The 21,611-nt window shown below is 39.2% G+C and overlaps 1 protein-coding gene across 1 annotated transcript in view; it reads right to left on the bottom strand.

The window, feature by feature from the left end:
• ROBO1 (roundabout guidance receptor 1) overlaps positions 1–21,611 on the bottom strand; it is a 297,271-nt gene that overhangs the window by 42,010 nt on the left and 233,650 nt on the right. Inside the window, exons 9-17 of the mRNA XM_066208404.1 lie at positions 20,314–20,485; positions 17,623–17,828; positions 16,154–16,235; positions 15,816–15,984; positions 15,551–15,717; positions 12,402–12,523; positions 9,977–10,208; positions 8,597–8,718; positions 4,549–4,720 (exon numbers count right to left, since the gene is read on the bottom strand). Coding sequence (XP_066064501.1) covers positions 4,549–4,720; positions 8,597–8,718; positions 9,977–10,208; positions 12,402–12,523; positions 15,551–15,717; positions 15,816–15,984; positions 16,154–16,235; positions 17,623–17,828; positions 20,314–20,485 — 1,444 coding nt within the window. The remainder of the gene's footprint in view (positions 1–4,548; positions 4,721–8,596; positions 8,719–9,976; positions 10,209–12,401; positions 12,524–15,550; positions 15,718–15,815; positions 15,985–16,153; positions 16,236–17,622; positions 17,829–20,313; positions 20,486–21,611) is intronic.

The following is a 21,611-nucleotide window of genomic DNA, read 5'->3' on the forward strand; positions in this document are numbered from 1 at the left end:
AATAACGTGAAAGCTAACATTTAATTTGCTAAATTATAAATAAAAGATTAATATCTATTTAAGATTGGAATGCCAAAGAGTCAAAAAAGACAGGAAATTCCAGGTTCACAGGTGTGCAAGCAACTTAACTTTGCCTTGTACACGTACAACCTATGGAACGGTACTTCTCCAAATGCGTGTCTCATTCAGTATACAAAATGTACAAACAGGGGGCAGGAATGGCTAAATGGTGTTGATATTGATAATTCTGGCAGTTAAAAACTTGCAAAACACCTGAAACATATTGTTTGAGTGTTTTCTCAAATATATGTGTATGATGCTGTATGAAAATTATTTGGTGAAATATTACCAAGGTAAGAACATGCTATTTTGTCTAGATATATGTTTCCCAAACTGATAAAATATCAATTGTGCACTTCAATCTTATAACATACGCCTTGAGGTGACAGCACCAAACTGACTTGAAAGGGTTTGCTGTGAGGGTTAAAAATAAAGATTACTTAAGTTGTTTCCAGGCCACAAACAAAAATATCAACAAAAAAACCCTTTACAACTATCACACTCAAGGTACCTTAAGGGCTGACAGAATAATATCCTGAAGGCATGCTAACTAGTTCACAAATCACATCTCCTAAATGAAGCAATTAGAATAATAAAGATTCAATGAGACTTTCTTGTGTTTTGTACACTTGAGACATCCACTGGTTGAACCATACACTCAACATTTACAGTAATTGTGCAGACATCTCTCAATAAGTAACTGCATATCACATATTCACACAAATTATGTGTTTAAGAGTAACATTCACTGCAGTTGTGGGGCTTCTCAGAGCTGGGACCAGAAACAAAATACATCACAACATGTTCCAATGTCACTAATTATCTGTCAGCAAGCATAGGTAATACTGCCAAGCTACCACAGGCAGTATCTCATCACTCTATAAAAGCTAGGCTAGAGATCAGCAAGAAATTGTTTGCTAATTCTCATCTTTCTGTACAGAGCATTTTTGTCTTTAAGTTACACATTGTGACAAGAAAAAAAAAAAGGTTCTGTTGAAATCTTGTGATTTTGTTTCTCCACAGCACGTTGTTATAGGCATAATATAGTGAGCTGTGGCTATGTCTCATGATCTTTTTTTCCTTAACACCAAAGCTTTTGCAGTCTTTCATTATGTAAAATATCTATTATTTAAAAAAAAACCCAAACAAACAAATAAACCTTTTTTTTCAGTCCTTAGAATTGCACTGAAAGTTTTAAAAGGTCATTCATAAGGCAAGAGGCAAATTCAGAAGCTTCACGAAGTGTGTTTTAAGAAGACACGTAATTTTTCAGTTGATCTCATGATTTTATGAATAACAAGCAAGTTATTTCATTGGCTTGTCCCTGGTGGCATGGGAAGTCTGGGGTACCACAGCTCAGTGAGCTGCTTCATGTCAGCAGAGACGTGGAAAATGAAAGAGCTTGGAGATTACAATTTGTACCTGTCTTTGTAACAGGTTAAATGCGTGCACAAGGTCATTTATCACAGCTCAGCTGATGCATGGGACTGCGACTGCACGCCTCAGCTCCCGGGGAATCCAATGCCTCCTGTCCTCCCCTCTCAGTGCCTCCTGTCCTCCCCTCTCCTTCTGCAAGGCAGCCCCTGAAAGGTGAAGCTTCTTCATGTCACACACTGGGCTGAGACTCTGCCCAGGCGTGTCCCAGAGTCACAAACCTGGGAGCATCCCACGCAGGCTCAAAGAGGAGACCCAGAGACAGCCACAGCCCAGTCTCATGTTTTTGTATGAAAAACACACTATGATGAGATAGACGTTGGATTTTAATGGAAAGTTCTTATTTAAAAAGTGAATCTCAGAACTGTTGTGTTTTGTCTTTTCTTTGCCAGGGTCAGGATTAAATGCTCAAGACAGTATTTCTTGTTTGGATTCAGATGTTTATTAATTCTTATCTATATTACAGTCTCACAAACCATGAGTTCCACAGCACTTCTAGCTAACAAACTAAAAATGCAGCCTATCTCTCTCTCTACAAGGCCTTTTAACGATAAACTGCCCAATTATGAAATGACACCTAAATTATTTTTACTTTTAACCCAATAACCAATCACCCACGGCCTGCAATGTGAACTTTTCTACCCAATACCTACAAAATACCACCCAGACCAATGAAGAAGAATGTGAAAAAGAAGGACTAACCTCCACCCTAAAACATCCATCTTGTTTTATATATATTTTACTATATTCTAAAACTTTAAGTTTTCAACCACGTGATATTACACACCTCTATTCAAACTACACACTCATAATCCCAGTTCTATCATTCAATTTTGGAAGCCTTCTCCATGGCCTCAGGTCAAATGCAGCGCTTTCTTGGGGGTCAATGCCTGTCAGCACAGAAAGTCTAAAATTCTCAGTGACCAGGGTTCTAACACAGAATCACACAGTATATTCTGTTTTCACACATGGAATTCCTATTTTTTTAAATTTTTTTTTTAGATGAAGGATCACATTAATTCAGGTATCAGGAAAAGATTTCCTGAAGGAATAGTTGTGAGCAGTGTGAGAAATGTAGTAGCTTGGAGCAGTCACACAGTTCTTAGACCACATACATACAGCGTGTCAGGACTGTTTCAAACCTTCAACAAGGAGCATCCATAGTCCTCTTTCCTCCCCCTCCCTGGCCTCCCTTCCTTCTCTCTGTAACCATGTAATTTATTGCTGGTGAACAGTGCCAATTGATGACATCAACAAATTAATTTTCTTTCTTCAGAAAGCTACCCAGAAAAGACTGCTCCACCCCCACACTGGGAGCACTTCTAAGAACTAGGAATCCAGTTCCTTGAGGGGGCTGGAGGAGAACTTGCATCACAGGGCAGAGTTGGATAATCTGCAGCCATTCTTCTACCTGGATGATTTAGGCCGATCTGTGCCACCAAAGAGCGCTACCTCTTAATTTTCAGCAGCCTCCTGCAGTTGCTGAAAGGGTTCCAGCACCATCTAGATATTTCATTGTTCTGCTTCTTGTGGCACAGATCACCGCAAGACTCCTGTCTCCACATCTTTGTCACGTAACAACGAAATTATGGGATTTACTACAGTACACCTAGATTTGGCCATGCCACTTAATTAGAGGCAAGCAGTGAAAGCAAACTCCAGCCATGAGGAAATATGTGTATTCTACCAGACTTGCACATCTGAAGGTGAGGGATCACTTCTTGTATTCTAACATAGTGCCAATAAAGGTCAGGAACTCAGAAGTGGGCAAAATTCTTACCCTGACAGTCTCATTTGTTTCTTTTTCCACTAAACAAAACCTCAAAGTGATTAAGATCCACTATAAAATTCACCTTCATTTAGAATTTGCTTATCATCACACAAAAGGAAAAAAAGAAGTGTTATGGAGCCTTTGGCTTTGAACATTTGAGGTTATCCTCATAAACCTCACTAATGCAGAATTTTCAAAACCTAAGCCATACAGAATGAGCATGATTTTGGCTGGCTGTAGAAAGCTGTAAATGGTAGCTGGCTGTAGGGAGGAACAACCCAACAAATAACTACAGGGTTTTCCTGTAATAATTCCATAATAATGGAATATCATACAAGCTGTGTGCAATTTTATTGTAAAATCTCCATCAATGTAATTTGGAACCATATACCTGTCTAATTTAAGTAAGCTAAAGATGGCCTTCCTTTTTATACCTAAGGAAATGTACAAGTAATTTTCCGTATTAGTTGCTCTGTCTTGTTTTCACATGCTCCTAATTATAGATTTTTAAATACAACAAGTGAAATAAGAAGGTAGATCTACTAACAATACAGAGACAGACAGGACATAAAGTCCAAAGCAACATGCTAAGCTTGCTTTCATAATTATACACTGTAATGATAAGGTATTTTGCTCCAGGCATACTATAAAGCATTGTATAACTATACTTATAGCTACTTTAAATAATCTTCAGCTAACCAACAGCAAAGATGCCTTTTTCCCAGAAGCATCCAGGAGCAATGTCCCTGGCCGACATTTACGGCAGCGATGTTTGGTGAAAATGAGATTAGAAGGTCAAATTATAATAAGTCATTTGTGTACCTCTTTTCTCCTGTACTCAGGTTATTTACTAGCTTTCACACATAGTTGATATTTATTCTGCCTAATTTTAGGATGTTTGTTTCTTTGCTTCAATAATGATAAAATCTGGTGAAGACAAATTACATCCCTAAAGTGGATCAACACCTAGTGATTCATACTCCCCTCCAAGTCTTATTACACCAGTCCTAAGAGTGAAAATTCACTTTGAAAAGTCAACTACTAAAAAGCACTGCTGATCTGCGAGATTAAAAAAAACCCAAAACCCTGTGTTGTTTTAATCCCACCTTTAGAATGCAGTTCTAAGGAAGTTTAAAACCAGAAACGCCAAACCCTGCTATTCCAGAGATCAAGTAACACTATCTATTTCACTCATCCTGAAAGTGTTTCTGGTGCCATAAAAGACAAAAGCAAACAAACAGAAATCACGCAAAGCACCGGGCAGGATTACCAGGGAAGCTTACCTAGCTGGATAAACTGGGGATCGCTTTTCACTCCGGGTCCTGCCCCAGTGCTTGCAGCCACTTCCACGCTGTATCGGATGCCGGGAACGAGGGAGGGGATGACCACGGAAAAGGTGGTTCCGTCCACAGTCTTGTTTATGTGGTATCGACTTTCATTGCCAAGGCACCAAACCTGCAAGGAAGCAAACGCATGGCACATGCTCAAAATACAGCCCTGAAGGGTAAGAAGAAGGAAAGGCGACGCATTCCTTTCTTCTGGATGAAGAAATTTATGTTTCGTCACTGTTCTAACATCTGCAGTCGTGGATGGCTGTCCTAGGCCCTCTGTGAATACTGAGAAGATACTTCTTGCCCCAAAGAGCTGCTCCAACTACTACCATTATTTGATGAGTTTATCGCAATTCATTTAGGGCTCAACAAGTGCTAATGAAACTACAAGCACAGAAGAAATGGGGGAAGCTACATAGCCAAGAACTGTTCACATTAACAACAAAGTAGGAGCATCTGCACTTTTCTTCTTCAGGAACTATGTGTCTCTCAAGTGCACAAGCAAGTCTTTTATTACATGATATCTTAAGAGAACTGATGTAATGCTGGAATCCAAAAGGTTTTGTTTCCTTCTTTTTTTAGATGGCAGCAAGGGGCAAATATTGAGTGATATGCTGTCTTCTAATTGAGTTAACAGTGTGACATCAGATCTCATTTTTTGGTTGAGACCAAGATACAGGTCTAGTGACTTCAAATCACAACTTCATATATAACACCAGTGACATTAAATGACTGGGAGAAACAATATGATGAGATATCTTTATCTCTTTAGGCCTGAACCACTGATGTGGCAAACGCTTTTAGGAGGATAGTTGAACTCCCAACTGCTATTCAAGGTGAAGTAGCAGCTAATCTATATCCGCTAAAAAAAATCATGAAGCTGTGCCTATTTCCTTTTTGTGCCCTTTTCACAAATGTATTGCTCTACAAAGAATATTTATCCACAGAGTTCAATTAGTTAAATTCAATACTTTATCTGTAAAGAAGCAAACTTGGCTGAGAACAGCAGCCTATCAGAACCTGGGCCAATTGTACACGGGAGGGAAGATTTTGCTTTCAACATATGGAGCTCCTAAAAGATTTAGTACCCAGATAGCTGCCTTAAATCCCTCGTGCAATTCTGCTGCTGTGGGGATTGTAAGGTGAGGGGATAGACTTTCACAAGTAGAACAATTGCTGCAGCCCCCTCTGTACAGCCCTTTCTGCCTGGACACTGGAAATTTTATCTCACCTTCAGGACATTGTAAAGACCCTTCTTCCTTCTCTGGATGCCATGGACTGAAACAAGGCTAGTGGGACACTGAGAGGATGTGAAATGCATTTTAAGTTCCTTTGAAATTGAATCCCAGCACAGGATATGCATAAGTGCTGCTGCAGAGCAGGTCAGAGCACATTAAGAGAATCTCCTTTTGTATTCTGATACTACATAGAGATTGTTTCAACCAGTGCTGGGAGTAAAGCTATTACTAATACTACTCTTGAATCCTAAAGGACGGTCACAAAAACGCTCTTATATAAATAAGAACTCAATTAAGTGAGGAACAAGACTTAAATCTACATTTTTTACTTAGTCATTTTCACAGAAATTATTACTGCTACCTTGTAAAATGATGCATGTGAAAACAATGAAACCCATTTACTATGTACTTGTAATCATAAACTGCTAATTCAGAAAAAAACTTGTTCTTAGGCACTCAAGTACATGGAGAAGTGTGTGAAACAAGAAAGTCAGATCAAACACCAAGTTGTTCAGTACTTGCCATTCTACACTTGACTGTACACATAAATAGGCAAGTGAAAATGAACTTTTAGAATGTTATAAAAGAAGGGATGAAGGAGATTTCAGGATGGCACATGACTTTTAGTACAGCTTTCAGCAAATTTAACCTATCTGCAATTTCAGGCTTCAAAATTTTGATGTCAGTGTTTAGAACATGAACTCTTCATGATCTGCCACTGCCATAAGCATACGTAAAATGAACATTGACATAGAAGTCATCCATGAAACCCATTTATTGTGTACTTGTAATCATAAACTGCTAATTCAGAAAAAAAAGTTTTTGTTATTAGATGCACAAGTACGTGGAGAAATGCATGAAACAAGAATGTCAAGCTGCTCAGTACTTGCCATTCTACATCTGTATACATAAATAGGCAAGTGAAAATAAACTTTCAGAATGCTATAAAAGAAGAATGAATTCACATTATAACAGAAACGTAAGTGAAGACAGAATTAGTATAACAAGAGAATTTCTAACTTCATGTTAGGGAAGGAGAAAATAACTTATGCTGTGAATTTGAACTTCCAAGGTTTTATGTGTGCTACTGACAATTCTTCAATTAAGATAGTATTCTTCTTCCTACTTATTTTATCCTTGAATTAAAGTAGGTACACTCTTGCCTTTGATCTGAGATGCTGAGAAAATAATGAACTGCCCCCACATATGCATACCTTTCTTTTTATTTCCTTAGAGAAAACAGAAGATAGAAAAACAAAAGCGGAAGAAAAAAGAGAAAATTTCACAAGAATTCTGTTTGAATCTTTTTTCTTGTTATTAGTTCTTAATCTAAAATCAGCAGTTCTGCATTTCTTTAGTTTTTATGACAAAGCCAGTAATTATATATATGGCAACTTAAGTAGGAATGGCATATACATTTTCACAGATTTTTTTTTTTTTTGTATCTGTTTTCTGTCCACGGTGAAAAGCACAAAGGAAAATAATGGCATCAGTGCAAGAAATAGATGCAAAATGTGTCAGTGTGCCATCTACTGCTACATAAGGACTACAGTGTGCTTGCTTCAGCCTGTCACCTCAAACTCCTGGGACGTGGGGTATGGATTATATCCACTCAGAAATGTGAATTTCCTGACTTTTATACTCATTGTGTCATTTCAACTTTAACATTCCTCTGATGCAGTTTCTTGTTGGAAATAATTCCATCTCTCCGGCTCAAGGTCTGTCTTTAAATGAAATAACTTCACAAGTATTTTTTCCAATTACATTATATTATATATCTGAAACTGAGCCATAAATAGATTTTTTTACCAGTTGACCAGGTTATGAAAAGGGATTTGTTATTCTAAATTGACCATGAAGCTTAGCAATCTCTTCCCTTTCCCATTTTTACTGAGAGGAAGGAAAAATCAGGATGAGTTTTGACGGCTGGGAATATGTGTTTATAGCACTGTGTTTAAACCTGAAAAATAGCCAAGACATTCTCATTTAAAAGATGTTCTCAATAAGGTGCATTTGCAGGGGACTAAAAACAAAGTTCCTGCCCTTCCATGGCTACAAAGCTTACTTGATATCTACATTTAAAACATCTCTAGCTTGCTTAGGAAAAAATAGACTCGATTTAGTTCGCTATGTAAATTATCACCAAAAAATTCGAACTGCAAATACAGTCTGTGTTCATAAATGAATAACTAACAATAAATATTTTTAATGTACTTTCAATTTGTTAAAAATTAAATAACATAATGAGAACTGTGTTTGGAAGCAAAGAAAAAATTTCTGTGCACTAATAGATTTATTATCATAGAAGCACATTCTTTCCTTGAAAGTTTTCCATTTAACTACCCAGTTACGCATAATTTACTCAGATCTTAACACTGTTAATTATTATCCCTGAGCTTTTCAACTCATTAAGCCTGTTTATATTTACTACCTTGGCCAGTGTCTTAGAGCCACAAAGTAGTTCTCAAACAAGTATGATTCCCTCTCTCCTGGCGTGTGCATTTCCCAAGTCATAATGAAGGCAAGGCAGGAGCTGTTTTAATTAAGAGTGTTGACCCTTTGCTTTGATTTATGGAGGCTGTTTTAATTGCCTTCCACCACCTAGGCACAATCACTAAATACGGAGTTTGATGCAAAGCAGCGACTTTCCCTCCCATTTTCTCTGAGTAACCAGAAGATGGAGCCAAGCATCCACGAACAGCCCTTCCCTCACTACCTGGCCATGCTCCCTCTGCCAGGGGACCAAGCCATGTCAGCTGTACCTTATATTCTTGAACCATCCCGTTCTGGTTGTCCTCAGGGGGTGGCTGCCAGGTGACCACGATTGCTGTCCCGTTCCCATCGTTCTTGGTCACTGAAACACTCTGAGGTGGAGCGCTAGGAGCTGTTTGTTTGGAAAGAAGGACGGAATCGTTATATTTACCACACCCACAAGCGAGTTTAAGTGGAAGATGTTTGCTGGGCTCTGCAAATGCAATCTTTTGTGCCCCGCCCTTCGCTGAGGGCAGTTTGTGCCCACAAGATAAAATGATCAAAAGGAAAATGTATAACCCAACAACCAGGCTTTGAGTTCTGCTGTAGTTTTGCTGTGCAGACCAGGAAAAGTAACACTCCAAATTGTACTCTCAGATATCCATTACCTGCATGTCGCAGTTCTGGGCACTGAGTTCCTCACTGTTCTCAAATCATCTCACCCAGGATCAACAGTTTTGAAAAATAAATCCCATAAAGTCCCCAATCTGAATCTCAGTTCCTCTAGTGCGTAAAAAATAATGAGTAGTTATTATTTATAAAACAAAACTTATAAAAATCAGGGCAGAATGTGTTAGTATTAACATATTCATAATAATAATTTATGTTTTGAATTTGAAATAATCCTTCTATGAAGTGGATGTTTAGCTGATGCTTAGGATGAATGCAGCTATGCACACCTTTTGAACCACGTGCAGCAATAAACTGGAGCTACACAGCATTTCTAATGGAGGAGGAAGATAGGAGGGGAAAGGTGGCACATCCTAGCAGAAGCACCAAAATCCCTATTCAGAGGCACTGGCCACCTTGCATACTTATCATGCCTGTGCAGCAACAAAAGGAAGAGCTTTATGAACCTTGTCTTTTTAGCACATGTATGAGATGGAAATACATAATTTAGTCCACTCTATCTGTTGCCCTCATTCATCTTTCCATTTTGTCTCCCTGATTGATCCACATATAAAAGCCTTCTGAAAACCATGGTTTCCATTCCCCCAGCTACACTGCTTTGATGATTTCTGTGGTGTCTGCTATCTACTCAAGATAGTGATTAGCAAGTGCTTGAATCTGACAGAAGTCACTTGTGACCAGCCCATGAACTCAGCAGGGAGGAGTGCACACACTGCAGGGAAGATAAAAAAGCACATTTCCCATTGTGTGTTGGAGGGGATTTTTGCTCATCCCTCTCTCTCTGTCTCTCATGCCTGGCTCAGAATATTTACTTCTGTGTCACCAAACAATTCACATAATGATCAGTCTCCTCTGCCACAGATTGCTGCTCTCAAACAGCATGCACTTCAAACAACATCAAATAATGAACATATCAGAGGAAAGCTGGCCAGGCTTCTACTTCAAAAAGGAAAGACGAAGACAGTCTAGCTCCTACTTGCCTTCTTCCAGGGTCTTTGCAAATTTCACTTCACTGTCTGCTCCCTGAAACTCATTAAAGAAAGGGCGGGCCTTGATTTCGTAGTTTACACCTTTCTTCAGCTCTGGAATGACAACACTGTTTTTGGTTGGAGTCCTCACTTCAAAGATTAACCACTCTGATTCTCCATAAGATGCTGGTGTAGGCCGGTACAGAATTTTATATCCTTGAATATACTGGGATTGCTGGTCCACCTGGCAAGACAGCAGAACACAGAACACATGCATAAACAGACAGGAACCAGGGGTGATGCCCATGACACCGTGCACGGCCCCTGGACTATCCCTCATGTTAATCAAAGCAAACATCACTGCCAAAGCAGATAAAGCTTGCATTACAGCAAATTACAGGCCTGATTCACAAGTGCATTAATCTCTCCGATGCTGGTGGAACTGTGCTGGTTTCCCTGGATTTAGGAAGGCATTAAAGGGGGATAACAAAGTTGTGTAATATCCCCAGCTCCGTGAAACGCAGTCTTTGCATCCATGGAGCAAAAGAGCTTCGCACAGGTCAGAGTGCTGCCCACCTGAATCTGCAGAGCAGGGCTGGGCACATGGGGAAAGAAGATTTACAGTGCCACAGCTCAGGGTGATGAATATGGAGATCAAAGAGAGAGCCTGTCAACTCCCCCAAGGTGTGGAAACTTCCCAAAACCCATGAAATGAGCGCTGCTTCCTGCCTGCTTCTTTTTGGAGAAAGCAAGTTGAGAGGGTGGCCAGCTGGCACTGTCTTCCTTGCTATGGCTGGGCTCTGGCAGAGGGCAGATATCTCCAAAGACTTCCCCACATCCACCCACTCAGTGGGAGGCCCTGTGCTAGAAGGAAAGGGCCAGGTTCCAAGAGGGAGCATAAAACTCAGTGTGGTAACAGGGATGAGACTTGGAAAAGCAAATCAAGCTGATGCTCAGTGGTCCCGAGTGCTTTTCAAACTAAGGCAATTTTATACCAAATGTACTGAGAAACAGATCTGAGTGTAATCGAGGGCAGATCCAATATGTTTGGCTATAGCTGAAACAGAATGATACCTTATACAACTGATCTGTTGTGGAGCATACACTATATTTTTAACTAATGGTTTCAATTTCTGATGAATAAGAAAGTCCAGTAACAACCACAATAAAATTTTTAAAGCGCATCAGATTTTCCTGTTTTCAAAAATCTCATACAGTGATATAATAAAACTATGTGCTTGCAATTTTACTCCAAAGAGCAACACATTTCATTTTTAATAATCACATAAAGAATGCATGTGTTAGCTGAAACTGAGGTAATGCTTATTTTTGAAATTGCAGAGAAGCCACAGGCCACCCAAGAGACTGACAAAAGCTGCCTGTCTGGAAAAGGTTGTTCTGTAAGTAAAGGTCAAACAAAATTTGCTAGGATCCTCAAAGATGTTTTAATGTATCAGTTAAAACAGGAGATTGCCTGCAGCAGGTGGCTGTACTGCAGGTGAGAGTGCAATTACTGTGCAACACAGCAGGTATTATTGTAGCATCGAGGAGCCCTGGGTGTCCATCAGGATTCCTTTGGGCTACAGCTCTTCTACAAAGTCAAAATGCCTTCTGTTCCTCTTCAAAATATTCTGCTTATGGCATGGCAGGAGCTACAGCTTGTGCTGTCCCACACTAGCCCTGCCAACATATTGGAATGTTCAGATGGAACTCCTACAAAGACCTCAAAGCTCACTCCTTATGGTTTTATTTCTGTATGTGGTATAATTATGTCCCCAACTTTTTCTTAATTCTGCATTCCATTTTAAAACTGATCTTTGAGTTACATTCCTCACTCTCTCAGTTCCTCTGCCACGTCCTCCACGTGGCCAACTTGCTGCTTTCCTTCTGCCAGAGCAACATCAATATGGACATTGCCTTTTTTACCTCTTCTCCCTGCAGCATGTGTACTCAGCACAGCACAGGAAAGGACAAGTTCAGATGGGGCTGTCTGATTTGGGTGTGTTTGTCAATGTGTCTGTAGCATGGAGGTAACACTTTCAAACAGAACTGTGCAGTATTTCTCTCTACAGGTGACTGACAGACAGGAAATGACCATGTTATCCCATTAAGGGACTGATACGTGTCCTACTGAAAGCAGTCCAAAGGCTTCAAATGATATGGCTTAGGAGGCCTGTGATCACTCCTTTAGCTTCCAGAGGAGGACTCTGAAACCCTCACCCTATTGTAAACAGCTCTCTCTATGGAGACAAAGATGGAGGAAATGGGTAAAATTTAATGAAGTGGAAAAGAAAAGCACAAGTAGCACTCTTCCCAGAGAGAAAACACTTGCAAGCATACAAACTACTCAGCTTCTTAAAGTGTGACCCCACTGCAGTCAGAGCAGGACATCTCAGCGGTACGTGTAAGCACCAGCAGGGCACAGATTTGTACTCACAGTCCAATGGACTTCGATGGAGGAGGAGGAAAGGATAGTAGGGTTGTGCAGATGTAGCACCACATCACCCAGCTCTCTCTGGACCTGCTTGTGATCCACACCTTGACTTGTTGGCGGAACATCTGCAATAATTTAAGATTCCGTTCTCACAAATACACATGATTGTTGAAATAAGTACATGTAAATACAAACAAGTATGTCAGAAAGTATATGATGCTAGCACTAATGAAGCTGACCCTAAGTACTTCTTAATCATGTAAGAAAAGACTACAGGAAACATTTCCTTGAGCAAATCACCAACGTTTAGGTAATGCCAACTCAAGACATTGCACTTCCTATGACAGAAACGTGAGGGTAATGCTGCAGAAAAAGACTCAAGGATGGCTTTGGTAAACGGCTACAGCAGCATCTCTTTATTCTCTCCTGCTGGGAAGAGAAAACATTCTACTGCCCACTGCCAATTCCAAGAGATCAGGAGACCTATAAAGAACAGCAAAAGCAAAAGCAGCATCTTTAGATAAATTCATGACAAATTTACTTGGTGTTACCACAAAATCATTTTAACAATCGGAGAAAAGATAAATTAGCCATTTGGCTGCAGCTTCTCTAAGGCCAAGAGGCTTCTGTAAACAGGAGGCAGAGCCCAGTTGAGGGCTCTCTGCATCATCTGATATTTGGTCTATCCTATAGCTGGAAGGATTATTCATATGCATGAAGGGAAAAATTCCTCTCAAAGCACACAACAGTACGATGAAAACACATATTTTTGCATATTGAGTCCTTGGAAAGCAATTTAACTGAAATGGAAAGACTGTCAATTTACAGGGTAATCACTAAGAGGGTATCTAAAACATGTGCTATGGAAAATAGAGTAACAGTTTCTGTTCTGGGTTCACATCTCACTCCTTGATCACCTCATTTTAAACAAATACCACTCTGACTATGGCTAAAATGCTACTGGAAATTCAAGAAAAGTACTTGCAGGGATTACTACTGAGGTTAATGTGTAGTCAGTGAGTGACAAATCTGGATTCTTAGCAAGCAGCATCAGTCATAACAAAAGAACAAAACCAAAAAAATCCTCCACTGAGTCACTGCTATATCCCCATGTAGTATGTACACTGCAAACAGTCCATTATCACAGCATTTCCCTCCTTCCAAAGTCTGAAAGCACTAAAGATAAGAGCTTCTGTTTGGGAGCATTGCCTAAATATCACCCTGCTCAGAATGTAACAGGAAAGCCAGTGGAATAATTAGTTCTAGCTTTGCTAGTCAGAAGAGATGAGTCATCCACAATATGCATCAAACTATTCACAGCCTCAGCCATTTGCACATCTGTGCTATAAAATGATGTGTGTGCTCTCTTGTTTCAGCTCCAAGCTTCCAAGACAGGGACTGTCAGTGAAAACACCCAAGAATGTGGTTGCTAATGTTTGTAAAGTATGAAGGCGAAGGTAGCAGGAAGGTATTACTGAAGGGGTGAAGGCACGAAGGTTGCAATCAACCTTCACCTTGGTTTGTGGACTAAACAAGCAGTTAAGACCAGACTATACCACTCTCTAGACAAAAGCCAACAGGAAATTTTTGACCTTGCTTAGCTAGACCACAACTTAAACAAAAATGAAATGGTACTGGAAGAGGAGCAGAACAGCTCTAAAGGATTTGACACTTGATTAAATTTCTTAAAATTTGAGAAAATTGTATGTGTTAGTTGTTATTTTCACTGAGGTATTGTGTGGCTCTTGGGTTTTCAGCTCTACTAGGTGCCCAGAGAACAGTGAAACTTTTCCATGTCATTATAAACCATTCAGCTGAGTGAACAAAACATTTGCTGGTTTTCAGAATCAGGTCAGTAATCAGTTAGTTTGGGACACACATAATACTTCTCATCTCCAAAAATGGAACTCCACTACATGAAAAACAGGCTCATGCAGCTCTATTCCCAGAAATCAGGAATCACTAAAAGGTTATTAAATCTCTCCTTGGTAACAGACTTGGGAACCTGTGCAATCCTGATTTTCCATGGGGATGTGACTCTGCTGTCCATACATATCCACTGAAATTGTCACCCACCAGGAGAAATGCATAACACCAAAAGACAGCAATGTGAAACTGGTAATTCCCCAGGGGAGATGAGAAAGACTTGCTTTCAGACCAACTACAGAAAACATGAGAAGTCACTAAAGAAAAGCCCTTTGTTTCCTTTAGAGAACTTCCTTTCAAAAACTAACATGTACTTACTAACACAAACAGAGAAACCAACATACAACACAGACACTTAATAAACCAGTGGGTCAATTTCTCCAGTAAGTACGAAGATCAGAAAAACAAACAAAAAAATATGATCTCTGTCACTTTTTCTTTGAAAAAGAGTGTCTAGTTTTCCCCTTCTTAAGAGGTTAAGTTTTTCTCCTGGAAAAATGCAGGCCTCAGAGCTGCAATGCATTATTCCCTGTACATCACCCTAAGTGCCATTTATTGGCTACAGTGAACACAAAGACAGTTTTAATTTTACATAGCTGGACTCAGTCCACAGCTGGACTTCAGGCACAGCTGGGGTCAGTGGATGACTTCTTCATTCACTTCTACCCAGACTTTTCTTCCACTTGGCTATCTGTAAGCACTGCTTTCTACCCTATTTTACTTCCAACAGTTGTACTATGGAAACACTTGTAACATACTGCCAAAACCTCTTTATTGGTTCATGATGCCAAATTCCTTCAAATTTTCAACTTTTCTCTTTCCTATTGCAGCAGAAATCAACTTAGATTACATCAGTTTCTCTCCCTGTCTCAGTCTTAAGCCTTATTTGATTCACTGGACATGGTAATAACATTTCCATGGAATTTGAAGATTTGTGTGGGAACTCAAAAAAACCAGGGATTACTTTGATTGCTAGCAAGAGCTATCCTGCAAGTTGTAACAACCTTTGGATAAGAGATGCTAGGGTTCCCTTAGGCAATGCAACATGCTGTCAGAGTCTGTGTTGCAGAGAAATGCAAGTTTAAACACTCTGTTTTACTGTAGTATATATTACAGTCAGGATAGGTAGACCGTCCAAAGCTACCAGAATTCCTGCATCTGGTATTGCTTAGTCAACTTGTGACAGCTGCTGTGGACACCTGAATTGTTCAGTATCAAAAACTTACCTTGAGTTTTTACTGGATCAGATATTTGGCTTGGGTCGCTCAGCCCATATGCATTAGCTGCTCTCACAAGGAAGAGATAAATTGCATTAGGTTTTAGCCCTTTAACTGCAAAACTCTCAGTTTTCACATTTTCAGCTACAGTTTGCCAGCTGCTCCCTGATGCATGGCTAAGGATAAAACACACAACAGCAGGTTAGCACGTGGTTCTTTAGCAACACATTACAGGTAAACAAAAAGACAGCAAGATCACACAAGACTCACGTACCTGAAGGCCTCAATTATGTAAGAGGTTGGTGTTGCACCTGAATTCAAATTAGGCTGCCATGACAAGGTTACTGTATTTCTGCTGACATCTGTAACCTCAGGCTTTGATGGAGCACTAGGAATCAAGTTTGGGTCAGTGGGTCTTGGTGGCTGCACTGGGACTCCAAACTCTGACAAAAAGGAGAGAAAAACGCTGAGTGTGGACAGGAAGCAGATGTAAGTTGAATGCTGCTCACATCTGCACTAGCAATTTATGACAGAGTCAGGTAACTTCTGCATTTCAGTTTCTGGTTTTCCTTCATGCATTTTCTCCACAGAGAGGAGCCCTAATGGGTTTACCTTGGACCTCTATGAAGGCGCTCCACGTCGCTTCTCCACTCGGCGTTGAGGCAATGCAGGTGTACCGGCCCGTGTCGCCCAGCTGAACGGGAGGAGAGAAGAATAAATATTTGAAACAATCAGGCACTCAGTGGGCTAGAAAAGCAATTTCAGCTCTCTGCGTTCCCCCATGAATATGGATAAACTTATTAGCCTGCTAGAAACTTCGCACCAGAAACTCCTTCCATTAGAAGTTACGATTTTGATGAAACAAGAATGGGTATTTATTTCTGAGCAGCCACAAAAGAATCGGAAATGCTGCAGATTCTAATTTAATGTTAACTGCTCTGTAATGAGCAAACTGAAGGCCATTTCCTGTAGCACTTATTCCTTACTCTGCAGAGGTACTAACAAATAAATTGAGAAGGAACTCAGATGACAAGGCCCCATGCAATTGTCAACCTTCTACATAAATAATGCCCGGGGATTTATCAGGACTGGAGCACTGGTGAACATGTCATCCTTAAAGCAAAGCTTAAATATTGAACAGGGTACATATGGGGCTCCCTGTGTTAGTATAAATTTCACTCTACCGCAGACCCAAAAAAAGAATCTCCATATGCTATCCTCATCCAGTTCTGAATGTCGGATTATTTGTCCATATGTGACTTAATCACATTTCAAAAGTGTTTCCTTTTTTCCCCCAAAAAAGAAATGCTATCCTCCTCACGTCCCAGCCTCAGCAGATGAACTGAATGGAAGTGATCAAAAATCAGAGATTCAAGCTCTAAGCCAGTCTAACTTGTAATTGGCAGCAGGGCAACTCTAGGGAATATGGTGAAGTGATGTATTCAGCCTAATGTAAAAAAAAAAATTACTCAATTTAAAACACAGAAAAGATAACAGAGAATATCCAGTATGCTACAACTTCACATTTTAGAACATTTTAAAGTGTGCAATGCACGACCAGCAGCAATACTGGCCAGGTACTATAACTCCCTGAGGAAGGTATTTGACAGGTGGTTAACCATTTTAAGCTATGTTACACTGATGAGTGAGCATGTTTAAACACTAAAAACTCTTTTGAAAAAGCTGAGTACATGGCTCTATTACTGAATATGCTAAACAAAAGTTTTCTTTATAAATATTTGAATTAACAAGCTCATTTTAATCTATTAGTGCTACAGCCCAAATAATGTAATGATTTGTCTTACTGAAATACATTCCCCTTCATGTTCTAAGTACCAAATAATTCCCTTAATTAATACCTCTTTACAGCATTTTTCGTTATGAAATCTGAAATAATGTGCCCTAGGCAGGTGTTAAGCATAAAATATGTACTATCTGAAAGCATGAAGTATCAAATATTTTAGTACATTTATGTAACCTTTCATTAATTCTAAACATAGGGTTTACTGCATCAAAAATGCCTGGAGGTGAAAGCACAAAAGGAAACGAAACAAGAAAACCAATTTGCCAGTTCAGGCTACCTTGGCGTATCTGATCTGCAGCGCTCCTGTCTCCAGCTGCTTGATCCGAGAGTCTTGGGTGGAAATGAGGATCCCATCCTTTTTCCAGAGGATAGTGGGCATTAAAGTGCCTGCGGCCACACAGTTCAGCACCAAAGTACCATCTACAGCTACAGTCTGATTCACAGGGCCCTGCCGAATGACAGGGGGAGGCCGGTCTGCAATCACTGCCAGGAGAAACAACAGGAAAGACATTTCTGCAACTGGAAGCAATTTTCTAATCATCTAAGCAACAGCAGTTGCTGGAGGCTTTGAAACAAACTAAAAATAATTAAACAAGTAATTAAAGTTGGAGGCATGCATTATTCAGGGCAGGGTGCATTGTAACGATGCGCAGCTACGGATGTTTAAAATGATAACGCAGGATTTTCAGAACAGAGAAAGCGTTGCATATTACACACTGCTATCCTCCAGGCATTCTCCAAGTCCAGTATCTTTATGAAGTGATAATGGAAAAAGAAAGGACTTCCCAGATTCTTTGGCAAGGCACACATTTCACCTTTTCCATCTTTCACCACCGCCAGGCCCATGTAACACAGCTCATACTCCCAGCATTGAAAGACAGAGAAAAAGGAGGTAGGCAATCAAGGGATAACCTCACAAATACCTACTGCTTAAATAACCATTTTTTACATGCCACCAACTCATCTTGGTGCTGTGTCCTAACCGTGAGATGCCCAGCAGTAGGGTACAGCAAACACAAATGGACAGAACTATGTTGGAAAGACTTCTTCTATGAAATATTTTTCCAGTAGTTTCTGACTTCTATGAATACTTCAGAGCCACAAAGAAAATCCCACAATCCCATTGTCTATGTCAATTTTAATGCATCTTTCACACAATGGAAATTAAGTGCTATTGATGTGTTACTTAGTTATATTGCACAGAAAAATACAAACCAGTCTCAGTATTCACAGAAAAAAAGAATGGATAATCTTCCATTATGCAAAAAAGAGGTAAAAGTAATCTTGTTGTGTTTTGGGGATCTACGTTACCTGTACCATCCAAGATGACATAGACAGATGATCTGAAAATAGCCATAATTTTAAATGTCATAAATCTGTTCAGCAATGGAGTGGCATGGGGCTCACGTAACTTAAAAACTGGTTTGGTAACTGAAATATAAACCTGAAGTTCTGATAATCTGTGAACATCAGATATTTCTAAATTACTTTTCATAACAACAGGCAGGATGTTAGCACTGGTTTTTTTGGCTAAATTCCAACTCCCATAATTTCATTTGCATGTTCAAATGACACTCTGCTTTCAACTGCATTATTTATCCTTTGGTTCTTGTCCCAACTTGTTGCTACACACTTTAGGCCATTACAGTCTTTCTCTGCAGAGACAGACAAAATAAGCCACTTACAATTTGACTTTGACAAGTTTGTAAATAACTTTGCAGTTGGCAAAGGTAAGGACTTGACTGATCTGTGCTTTACAGGAAACATCTAATGACACTGAAATTAATGGCTGATTTAAGTCCATTGAAGTTGATGGCAACCCTTCCTATCTTTAGGAAAATCATTCATAAAGGTATTCTAATACCTTTACAAATATTCAGCACATTCTGCCTTCACTTTTACAGAAGTACCAAAAACTGTCCCAAGACATTATAAAAAATCTACCCATCAGATCAATCCAGAGAATATGGTAAAGAGAATGCATTTAAACTGATTACTTCCAAGTTCAGATGGCATAGATCATTAGCAGAAAACTGTTGTAAATTTATATCTCACCCTGCCATGGTCTTCTCCTCAGTGAAAAAACAGAAAAAAAAAAAAAAGATTAGGAAATGTGGCTTACAATTTGTGAGGAACCAGAAGGGATGTAATCCTATTTCTCCTATGTCAATCCAGGGGGAGGAGGAGATAAATAAAGAATTTTATCCTACAGGTTCACCACATGTTTCTAGTACTTTATTATTTCTATGTTTTCTATAGGGCAAAGGGCTATTTTATGGAAACTCTTCTCAGACAACAGCTTCCCTCTGCCCAAATTCTTTCTATTATTCTTTCCCTCTGTAAATGCTAAGATTAGTATTTTCCCTGTGTATCTCTGCTGTTGAAAAGTATTTCTGATAACTGGCAAACTGGCCTCACAGCAGCATGCATTACTGCTTGTAGTCATGCTCCCTGTAGCTTTTTGATCTTGGATTTTTTTCCAAACTACTCCTAAAAATGGATATATACTTTCTATGTTATTCTGCTGATCTCCATACAGGTTGACATTATTTCTCCTTGCTAAAACACAATATTAAGAAACAGGGGAAAAAAAAAAAAAACAGGTAAATTGAAGTGCTAAGCAAATGGCCACAGAATAAAAAAGGATAAAGAACCAGGCAGCAAGCAATCTGAAAGTAAATTAAATCCACTGGGGGAAGCTAAAAAAGAGTCAGATAAAAATTAACAGATCTGTCAAAAATCCATGCACTGAATATACTTACCAAACACAAAATGGAAATATAGAGTTACACATCATTCAGAATTGTAAACCCCTGACAGAGACGGCCAAAACAGGAATTTTATGTTCAAAGAAACATGCAATCCACATTTATGCAAAACAGATTTCAAAGTAGTGTCACATCACCGCACTGCTGTCTTCAAATAAAAAACAAAAAACTTGGAAATGATAAAATGAATCTATGATTACCATCTGTAACTTCCAAGTAGGCTTTTGTTATGATACTTCCTGCAACATTTAGAGTCTGGCAGATGTAGTATCCAACATCAGATCTCTGGACATTGGTGATGGTGAGGTCTCCTGTCTGGGAAACTGAAAATCGGCTAGATGACTGAGGGGGCTGGTATGAGAAAAGCAGATTCTAAAAGATGTACAGGAAACAAAGTGAGGGGAAAAAATAGGTTAAATAAAATCAAACATCAATAAGCATAACATTAACATAGCTAAACAAATTAATCTTTTCATATTATACAGAAAACATTCTACTCTTCATGTCTTAAGCACGTCTATGCCACAATGTGAATAGCTTCTATTGGATTTTTTTAATGATAATGATTTTTTTTAATCTCCAGATAGGTCCAGATTTGCACATAGAATTGTGTAAGGCTTTCAGGATTGCTCTAATACTCTCTAGGATCAATACTGGACTTTGCACCAAGTGTAACAGAGTCTAGTGAAGATGTGAAATGTACAGATACCACAGTGGTGCAAAAAACTGTGGTGAACCTCAGTAATTTGCTTTAATGTTCTTTTTTAGAACTTCCTCCAGGACATTCATTTGCTTTCATTTAAATACAGATGGTGGTTTATTTATCTGTATTTTAACATTTGCCTTCCTACAAATGGAGCAGTTTTTAAAAAAGAGATGCTCTGTAGGTTTCTCTGAATAGAGTGCTTGTGTTTGCATTTTGCATTTCCAAAAATTGCCGAAAGGAATGGGACAATATTCTCCAGGACTAGCACACCTTATTCGTTGATCTCCTCTTTCATTTCTCTCAATCATCACAGGTGGTCACCACTCAGAAGAGTCAAAAATGAGCAAAAAAAATGTACTAGATAAATGTGGCTAAATAAATAAATGGATAAATAAAATAAAAGTGTAATATACTGCTATATATATACACCACTGAAGATAATCATCTAAATTTGGTCAGAAGTCTAGTTATACTTAGGTATTCAGACAGAAATGTTGCAAATGGAGTAAAGAAACCATCTCCAAGTGTTCTCAATTTCTCTACCCTATTGTTTTGTAACACAAAGAACCCTGTCATATACTCTTGCACCATTCATTCCTTAATTCACAGGAAAACCAGACTCCCATATTCCTTCTTTCCTTCCAATAAAGAATACTTTGTGTCACATCCCTCCTTCAAAAGATGACTCTGAAAGAAAACTGCAATTCTTTTGCTGTGCTATATTGTGTTTCAACCACTGGCTTTCAAGATCCTTTACAAAGAAGATGAAATAATTTTCCTACCCATTCAAAT

This window comes from Chamaea fasciata, unplaced genomic scaffold (assembly GCF_029207755.1).
Source record: "Chamaea fasciata isolate MVZ Bird 193981 ecotype frontalis unplaced genomic scaffold, bChaFas1.0.hap1 SCAF_2, whole genome shotgun sequence".
NCBI lineage: Eukaryota > Metazoa > Chordata > Aves > Passeriformes > Sylviidae > Chamaea > Chamaea fasciata.